At 39.2% G+C, this 9,211-nt stretch overlaps 2 protein-coding genes across 2 annotated transcripts in view; one reads left to right on the top strand and one right to left on the bottom strand.

Annotated features, from left to right (window-relative positions):
* Window positions 1-410: 410 nt before the first annotated feature.
* LOC145487460 (solute carrier family 35 member B1-like) overlaps window positions 411-9,211 on the bottom strand; it is an 18,278-nt gene continuing 9,477 nt past the window's right edge. Inside the window, exon 9 of the mRNA XM_081466246.1 lies at window positions 411-2,605. Within this exon, the coding sequence (XP_081322372.1) occupies window positions 2,405-2,605 (201 nt within the window). The 3' untranslated portion in view covers window positions 411-2,404. The remainder of the gene's footprint in view (window positions 2,606-9,211) is intronic.
* LOC145487461 (adenosine receptor A1-like) overlaps window positions 2,598-9,211 on the top strand; it is a 7,474-nt gene continuing 860 nt past the window's right edge. Inside the window, exons 1-2 of the mRNA XM_081466247.1 lie at window positions 2,598-6,447; window positions 8,964-9,211. The exon at window positions 8,964-9,211 is cut by the window's right edge and continues 860 nt beyond it. Of these exons, the coding sequence (XP_081322373.1) occupies window positions 8,980-9,211 (232 nt within the window). The 5' untranslated portion in view covers window positions 2,598-6,447; window positions 8,964-8,979. The remainder of the gene's footprint in view (window positions 6,448-8,963) is intronic.

Below are 9,211 nucleotides of genomic sequence, written 5' to 3'. Positions count from 1 at the left end.
CGATTATCGATATCGAATTCAAAGGCAGCTAGCTCCGGAAACCAATACTTTCAGTCAAGATAGGGCTTCAGTCAGTGGGTTTATACACCAAGAAAATTGAGCGACGTAAAAGAAGAGAGGGATCTGCGATAAAGGCCATCTCTAGGCTCCTCTCTTTCTTCTTCGTCCGCTTCCTAACTTCACGCAAGCTTTCTTCACAAGAGCAAGAAAACTGATTTACAGGCAAGTGCAGTGAAATGCTACGCAATGAAAAGCGTTGTGATGTGTTTTTTGTGTGGAAAATTGTTGTGTTACAAAAGAATTTTATTAAGTGTTGTTCGTTAACTTTTTTTGCGGTGTTGGGGTGTTCAGAAGCCCCCAATGTCCCCCTCGCTTTGGTACTAAAGTGAATCCAATATTTGAAAAACTTATATATATGCCAGGGGGATACATGTCAGTTTCCCAATAACTTTAGATTTTCCCGTTTTCACGTTCACTTTATTGCATGTTACCTGACCGATAGTTGACATAGTTGCTTCATTTTTCCTCTGCGCCAGTATGCTCGCTAATTTCATCTCCGGTTTACGCAAGTTTAGTACATGAACACGCAATTTAGTAACCTCAGAGCACTCTGTGTGCTTTTTCGCTTTTCGCTTGCGCGCGAGCGAGTTTACGTTTCGCGCGCCGGGGCATCTCGTGGATTCCGTCGCCGCTCCCGCTCCCGACTTACACTTAAAAAAACGAGCAGGCTCTCGTGTGTTGCGGCAGGAGCAAAGTCGATGAGCAAAGTCGCAAGAGCTATGGGCTATGTAGGTATGGACCGCTGTGAAGGGTATGGTTTTCAAGCAGTTTACTCTAGGATAGGGTATATAAATCAGAGCGTTTGGGTTTAGAATAGGGTATCATTTTTTACAAAACTGACTGGTTGGTTGAAGATTTTATCTAGACTAAGGAAACCAGGAATTGCCACTCAAAAATATAAAAAAATCAAATCGGCAAGTTTAAATTTACGCAAATCAGCCTCAACAGTGTCGATAGATAGGGGGATTAGAAAAGTTTACTCTAGTATAGGGTAGCAAAATTCAGCTGAACTAGCTCTGGTATAGGTTAAGGGTTCCAGGGTCCCAGCGGCACACCCCCACCCAGAAAACGAGAATTTGAGTTAATCGAGAGTGGAACCGGAGTTTCCGCGACAAAAATTTAAAGCGGCTAGGTCACGCAATTTTAGGCAATTTCAGCACTGATCAAATGGTCATAGAATTAACTAAAATATCACAAAAACGGCTCAAAACTATAGAAGATCTCAAACAAAACACGGGAAAGCCAAGAAGGGACATGGATGGACAAAACTGGAGAGGATTAAAATGGATTGCATTTGGGTAAATTTGAAAATCGTCGGCCCACCTTTTTCAAATTTATATCAGTCTATATCAAAATGTTATTTACACAGCTGGAAAATCATTCTCAGTTGTTATGTGGCCGTGATTTTGCAAATGAAAGACTCTTGCTCTGCCAATTTGACGTTTAGAGCTCATAATTAACAAAATTAAACAAAATTACCTAAAATAGCTTGACCTAACCCCTTTAAGAGAATGCCTCACTTAACTAAAGTCACCGCGCAAAGAAATAATCTCATCTCAAAAGTTTCATCAGCTGAAGTTCACATGGTACTAGCAAGTGGCGGACAGAACGAGTGAAACAGCCTGTGTAGCAGACGTCTCATTTTCATTTTCCAGGCGAGGAATCGAGAGAGCGAGCGAAGAAACGAGCGCGCCTGGGATGAGCAAAAAATGGGGAGGTGGGGTGGGGGTGAGAAAAAAAAAAGGAGGAGAAAGAGAAGAGGGTGGAGACGAACGCGTTTATTTTTCCTGCTCAATCCCCTCCCCCTTCTCCTTATTTTGTCGCACTCACTCGCAGTTTCGTTCCCTTCGCGTGTTTTTTGAAATTAAACGCCTGCAGGCTACGAGCGAAAAACTCTTGCCAACTCTAATGGAAATAACTTCAAAAGGTTCAAATTTCACAAGAGAGCTAGCGCGCAACAGTTCGAAATCAAAGGAGGGCGTGAGATTGTCATCTCTTGTTAAGTTTAATCACAGTTTCAGTGATAATTCATAAGAGAAAGTGTCAGGGAAAGCAGGTTACCTTCCAATGGTTTACACCATCTCTTGCCGACCCTTTCGTTACAAATACAGAAGCCATAAATATATTTGTTTCTCGTATTTCATGATTAATCTTACAGCGAGGGAATTCGGGGAAACAAGTAACGTTTCTGGAGAATCTTCGAGAAGCATTCGACGAGTTTCCGATTCTTAAAGACCAATCAGAAAGAGCACGAACGCTCCCGAACGTTGTAACGTCAACCACGGGCACTGATGTGATTCTAACCAGAAAATTTACTTGCACTACCAAATTGATAATTATATTTCTACACTTTTTTCTTTGCTTTTCCGTAAATATTGTCGAGGATAAGTCCAGCGAAGACGCACATGACACCAAACCATTGGCGAGCGATCAGTGAATTTCCAAACAAGAGAACAGACCCAAGAATGGTAAAGAATTTCCGCGTGGTGGTGATAATGGAGCATGTCAGAGGTCCAAAGTTAGCTACAGTGATGAAGATGAAATTCTACAAAGAAACAAGAAAAAAAAGTAAACAAACAATGCACTACATCTGCAGTCTCTTTTTTAACCCACTGATGCACATCTATGATGGTTTTGGTTAAGTGTTAAGCTTCCACAGTTCGACCAAATTGTTAAGAAGGAATCCACTAAAAGTTCGAGTAACAAGCGGACAGAAACTTTGTACCGATAATATTTACATCATATCGCAAACTTCTGTGCGACTGTTTTAAATATCTTCTCGACAAAAATCACTGCTACCGAACAGCACCAAACGTCGAAAACAAATTTTGAAGTTCATAAAAAAAAAACTCTAAAAAGTACTGGTGAAATGAAACTGATGATGAAATTTTACTCGTGCTGGGAAAATTCATATGAGCTTTGAAATTTACTTTCTCGTGTTCCCGTCGAAAATTGCTTTTGGTGTTATTTCAGGCAACTATTTACATCTTTAGCTGTTAGAAAATGCAAAAAAAGACTTTAAACTTAAAATTATTCTGGTATAAGGTTTTTGTCTACTAAAAATTGAAATTGCTCGATTTCCTCTCGGATTTCGTCTTAATGTTTTTCAGCTTTTCCTAACACCTTATGGCTCCCATGGCGCGACAAGGACTGATGATGTGTGTGGTGTGTGTACCCTACAGCACTTGAACGAATTTCTGCGCGTCATGTTTGACATAACACCGAGTGACTTAGAAGTGTTCTGTTACAGTTGTAAACGAAGCGTTATCTATAACTTCTCTATACTTTCTACAAAAAAAGAAAAAAATTCTAGTGCGCAGGTAATGAGAGTCAAGATCTTCATCTTGACGGAGTCGTGCGCGGACCCCCCAGGGGGGAGTCCCATATAAAAATGACGGGGGTTGTTCGTCATACTTTTTACGGGTTAAAAAAGTGGTTTTAGCACCTCTTAGTGTGTTCAGGCTCAAAAGGTCCACAATGGAATCTTTTGCGGCATCTTTAAGGGTATTGAGCCGAAAAAAAATATGACAGGAGAAATGTGTTGTTTTAAAATTGGTACCTCTTAGGGGTGAAAAAAAATTCAAGCCACACCCACAAAACAGGATTTTGGCGCTTCTTAGGGGTTCTTTCCAAAATTTCCGACGAGTACCGCCGTAATTTTTATATGGGAGATCGCCGGGGGGCGCGTTTCTTTTACGAACAACAGTTGGTTATCGAACCTTGGAGATGGGAAGTTCTTGTCATTTGGTGAAAACTCTTCTCTCAAATCGTAGCAATATCGTTACGTTTCTTATCGTCTAGATATCTAGATGATACGAACCGCAACGATATTGCTACGATTTTAGAGAAGAGTTTTCGCCAAATGACAAGAACCCATAAGGAAGCGAGGAGCGCTATAACAATACTGAGGATGCAAATGAATTACGATAGGCCGAACAGGAAGGAAAATGGAAGTAAACTTATTAACTGGTTCGAAATCCTCGAGATTGGGCAAAATTCTTGTTTCGATCTTGTTTCTACATTAAGAGTTGACAGAATTGCCATTTCTTAAGTAAAGAATACATTTCCTTGTTTGGCAAATACAGGTTGAAAGTTGTAAAGTAGCAGAACAAACACAAACTTCTCAAGGCATCGTTCATAAAACGTCCCAGAACCTTACACGCGATGTGATAAGCTTGAGTTGAATTGTCTAGAATACATAACGCTTTGCCGGAAATTGTTACCTCTCTGTTAAAATTTTGGTTTCTAGTCTCGAATTGTAAATTCCCAAATGTTTTTTTACTGTTATTTGTGATTTTCTTGAATTTCCCTCGGTGAAATCCTCCAACATTTTCACAGTATATCAAATCCGACGGGATACGAATTTTAAACACGAAAAAAGTAGGGTTTGTGCAGACCGTTGTTTTTGTTTGTTTGTTTGTTTGTTGTTGTTGTGTTTTTTTTATTTTTGCAAATTTACGTCTTATACCGCTGAAGAAAAACTGGTCAAATAGATGTCCCTGAAAAACGAGCTCCATCTAAAGTAAAATATTTATTACCAGTCTGCCAAATTTTACGGAATTTCACCAAAGGAAACGTGAGAAAATTCACTGTCAGTGTTGCTTTTTGAGCTCATGTTGACGTCAACAAATATCGAAAAACACTGACGTCCACTGCGCGGGTGCGATCGTAAAACTTTAGGAAACCGCCTTATTAAGACATATGCACCAACGGGATGCTGGTTTAAGAAGGCGTTCTCCCGTAATTCAAGAGAATAAATCCATCTGTGACAACCACGCAAATTTGACAAAACTACACGTATCACTAAAACGCGAGTTGAATACTGAATAGCATAGCTCAAAGATCATTAAAGAAGAAGATCGCAGCTGATTTTCACAGTAGGTGAACGAGATACATCTTGTTATCTCGACAAATGCTCCATCCACAAGTCTCTTCCACGTGGCGGAAGCATTTCAAAATATCACGCACTGTAAACCTTCAGCTTCTAGTGCTGATTAGAATATCAACTCTCCTTATACTAGCTTACATTTGTTTCAAAGTTAGCGTCACATCAACACAATTCCTCCTATTTGGTCACTTTCTTTGTTCTCGTCAACTGCTTTCTGCAAAATGTGTTACGCACGTAAGGAGAATTTTGAGGTTGACAACTCTGTGTGAACAGCCATTCTCTCTAATGATAAGCAATATCACTTCTGACGAAACAGTTGGCCAACGGTTACAACTTTCTCACCCCAGTAAGTTTAACAGCTGCATAATATTTCAGCCATAAATTTCGCTTTTCGTTCGGATTACAGAATTGCTACAACGAAACTTGGGATAAATCAATCTGATTTTTCAGCGACTCAAAACGGAAAACTGAGCAAAAATAAGAAGGTATTGTCGCGTCTAGCTGAATTTGCATTTGTAAGTAGGATTAATCTCTCACCATTTCTTTATTTCGATAAGACTTAGAAGTTCCCGCCCTTTCGTTCTTATCATCGCATCAGACTCAATTTCTCGCCCTTTCTGATTCAGGATCAGGCTTATTACCCGCCATTTCTTTCCTAATATCCTATCAGACTTAATTTCCTACGGTGTCTTTCTTCAAGTTTTACATTCCCGCCCTTTTTTCTTGCTATCGGAATAACTTTCCCACTATTTTTTCTTGCCATCGGACTCAATTTTCCGCCATTTTTTTTCGGTTCTCCCATCCTCTTTATCACTTATACCTGGCTGAACTGAATGAGAATGAGGTCAACAACAGTATTGTCGGAAATTGAGTAAACGTAGTGTACCGAATTAATTAAATGTTCTAAATAATCACGAAAAAAAAATTAATAAAAAGTTTCGTCGCAAAATATATTGCACTTCTTCCTGTCATAAAAGGTCTGCCCGAAGATATAAATTCAAAAATCACTTCTTCGTTTTCTAAAGTATGTTTTATCGGAATTTTACGCAACGGTTTTCGATCTTAATCTCGTGGGCTTTTCATGTCGCAAGATTTAAAATGAGTGAAGAAGCAAAAAAAAAAAAAGGCCGCGTCTATTTCAATATCATCAGATAATATCGAATGTTCTATCAATTTCTCAATCGGCGCAACCCTTAATTGTGATTTTGTCCCAAATTGGTCGTCACATCCTCCAATAAAAGCTTTCATCGCCACGAATTCCTATTGGTCGAGGCACAGGAAACAATTTCTGTTGTTCTTTATAACAGAAGGCGCTGGCAAGGTCGCATTTACTGACAAATTTGCAACACTACCACAGCGGCACTAACTTGCACCTGAACGTGAACTCCGCCGGAATTGCTCAAAAAAGTACGGCGCTTTCCAGCTCAGTTGAATAGAGGAAACTCGCGGACGTTTACAAGAATCGGTGCGAAGGAATAACAATCGAGTTTTCGCTGAAGGTGAGAAAGAAATCCGTTTTATAAACTGAATATTAATATGCTGAATTCTATGGTTTCATTCACAAGTCGAGCTAAAGGTCCAAACATGCACTCTAACGCCACCTAAACAGTATTCTTCACAACGCAATACTTGAATCTTGAATGTTTGAAGTTGTCAAGGCTCTAGGTAACAACAGAACAAATAAGACGAAAGCAAAGTTTTCATTGCAAAAAATACCCCACGCGTCCAAACAATTTTAGCAATAAACTGAGTCCACAATGAGTGATATCGATAGCAATTTCTCGCGGCTATGAAAATAACAGAAAATGCCGGCATATCGTGCCCGGCCTGAATCATAAATAAATATTCATTTTCCGGATTAAAACTTCACGCCTCGAGATATTAAACGGAGCCTCACGGAAAAGTGAAATGTCGTTGGGAAATTGAAACATTATCCACAAATTGGAAAAGTTCAATCGATTGCAGTCGAGAAAACATTTTTCGGTTTCGGCGCAATATTTTTAAGGACATCTGTACACGCACCTTTGTGCGTTAAAACGACAATCTGTGAACTACAAAATCTATTGACAGAATTTGCCTGAAGAAGAGCAATTATCGAAGAACGAAAAACAAGCTTTTCACTGGCTAAACAGAAGAAAGAAAACCATTAAATTTCGAAATGGGCCAAGATTAAATAAAACCATTTCCGTGCAACAAAAATTAAAGGAAAAAAGGCGATAAAAAAGTGAACAAGTCTTTAATTGCAAATTAAACGACGATGGCGATCAAATTCAGGGCCATCCAATACTTACTCATATTTTGTTTTAGTTTTTCGCCTTTGTCCTAACATTTTCGCCTTTCATCGGATGTCACCTGGTTTGTAAACTAAGAGGTGCTGAAACGTCTTCAGTTAACGCAAAAGTCAACAACGTGTAATTGAACCGAAATGAAGAGTTTTGACAGAGAGTGCAGAACTCCAAATGTGTCACAAAGAAGGCATTAAAGTAATGAACGAAATCGAAAAGAGGCGGTCTATATCGCCCGTTGTCTCCTTTGTAGCGATAAATAGCAGACAAACTTGATGCTTCAAAATAAACAACGAAAAACATTTCTCACACAGGGAGGTAGCTTAAAAATTGACAAAGTAAATATTCAAAGCTGAAAAAATCTGTTGAGCTCTGAATTTAATTTGGTGGCGTACAGTTTGAAAATTCTATCGAGAACACCACAAATAACTAAACTTTCTTCTTCCATTAAATTGTTTTTCAGTTTACCAGCTTTTATCATAAACAAAGCTTCACCCACTGTTAAACATGTTTCCTTCAATGCCTGTCTGTTGTGTAAAATTTAAATTGGTCTGGAGTGTTAAATTTACACAACAGCCCAGAGGATCACAAATAAAGCTTCGTCTACGGTCATTTCGTTGTCAGGGCGTAAAAGTCGTACAATTAAGACAGCTAAAAGTCATTACGTTATCAGAGCTTAAAAATTGACAAAGTAAATATCCAAAGGTTGAAAAAACCTGTTCAGCCGCAAATTTAACTTGGCATGCAACTTCGAAAATTCTATAGAGAACAATGCAAACAACTAAACTGCCTTCTTCCATAATACCTTGCGAGACAGAGGTTATCTTCTCTTTCTGCTTGGTCTCGCAGGGTATCAGTTTACTAGCTTCATCATATAGCTTCACCAATTTTTAAACGTGTTTCCTTTTTTTCCATCCCTGTGTGGAGTGTAAAATTTACACAACAGCCCAAGAGAAGACAAATGAAGAACGCTTCACCAGTCGTTACTAAACCGCGGTTTTTCGTCTCCGTTCAGAGCGTGCGTGTATTTAATAAGTTAACACAGCTACAAATTAAGGTGTCAACCCTTTTAATCCAAAGCTGAAAATATCGCCTCTCCTTACGTAATTCCAATCATTTCTTTTAATGTCAGTCCTAAGAAATTGGCAGAACATCAAGACAGTAATTTTCTTTTAATTACTTTCACGGCTTGTCTGCATGGGCGTCTATCAAATTTTCGACCGTTTCGGCAAGTGCACTGTTTAATCAAGTGAGAGAACATCCTGTTTACTTCAGATGCCTTGAGCAACAAAGAAAAATCAAATAAAAACATATGCTGGAGTGGAATTCGCGGTAGATCGAAGATTTGTTTCCTCTAAATATAAAACTTTTAATGCATGAAGTTTTCGTGTTATCAGTAATAATCAAGGGAGAGGTAAAATGCTATGAAAAGAAGAAACTTTAACTAGTGGCAACAGCCTAACTCGTCCGACAGCTTTGCAGTCTCTTTGTTGGTTTTCAATCTTGTCAGCAGCAACAAAGAACAACACCTGCAGTTTATCGCAATCTGACTTGTCAACCTCCAGATTTTATTTCGAATAATCCGTCTTAAATTGGTGAGTGCCCAAGACGAAAAAAAAGGTTTTTATTCATTGACAAAAGTTCGTGCGGTCTAACAGCACAACAAAGTTAAACATTCGAAGATAGGAAGGAATGTACTCTAACAACTTCTGTTTCTCGTTATTTTCTAGTCCACAATATCGTACCATGAATGGTACCAACGTAACAACCAAACAAGAAACTCGAGAATATCTGGAACCAAGCCTGTTAGGATGGGCCATAGCCTATGCTGTAGTGGCGGTAGCTGTAATGGTGGGAAACTCGCTAACAATCGCAGCTTTCAGCACTAACAGGAAGCTAGCCAGTGCCCGCACTAATTTCTTCTTGGTGAGCCTTGGAGTAGCGGATTTCATGGTGGGCGCATGCTCTATACCGATGT

The sequence above is a fragment of the Orbicella franksi genome, chromosome 5 (genome assembly GCF_964199315.1).
Source record: "Orbicella franksi chromosome 5, jaOrbFran1.1, whole genome shotgun sequence".
Classification (NCBI taxonomy): domain Eukaryota; kingdom Metazoa; phylum Cnidaria; class Anthozoa; order Scleractinia; family Merulinidae; genus Orbicella; species Orbicella franksi.
The sequence above is the reverse complement of the archived record's forward strand: the minus strand, read 5'-3'. Positions and strand labels throughout refer to the sequence as shown.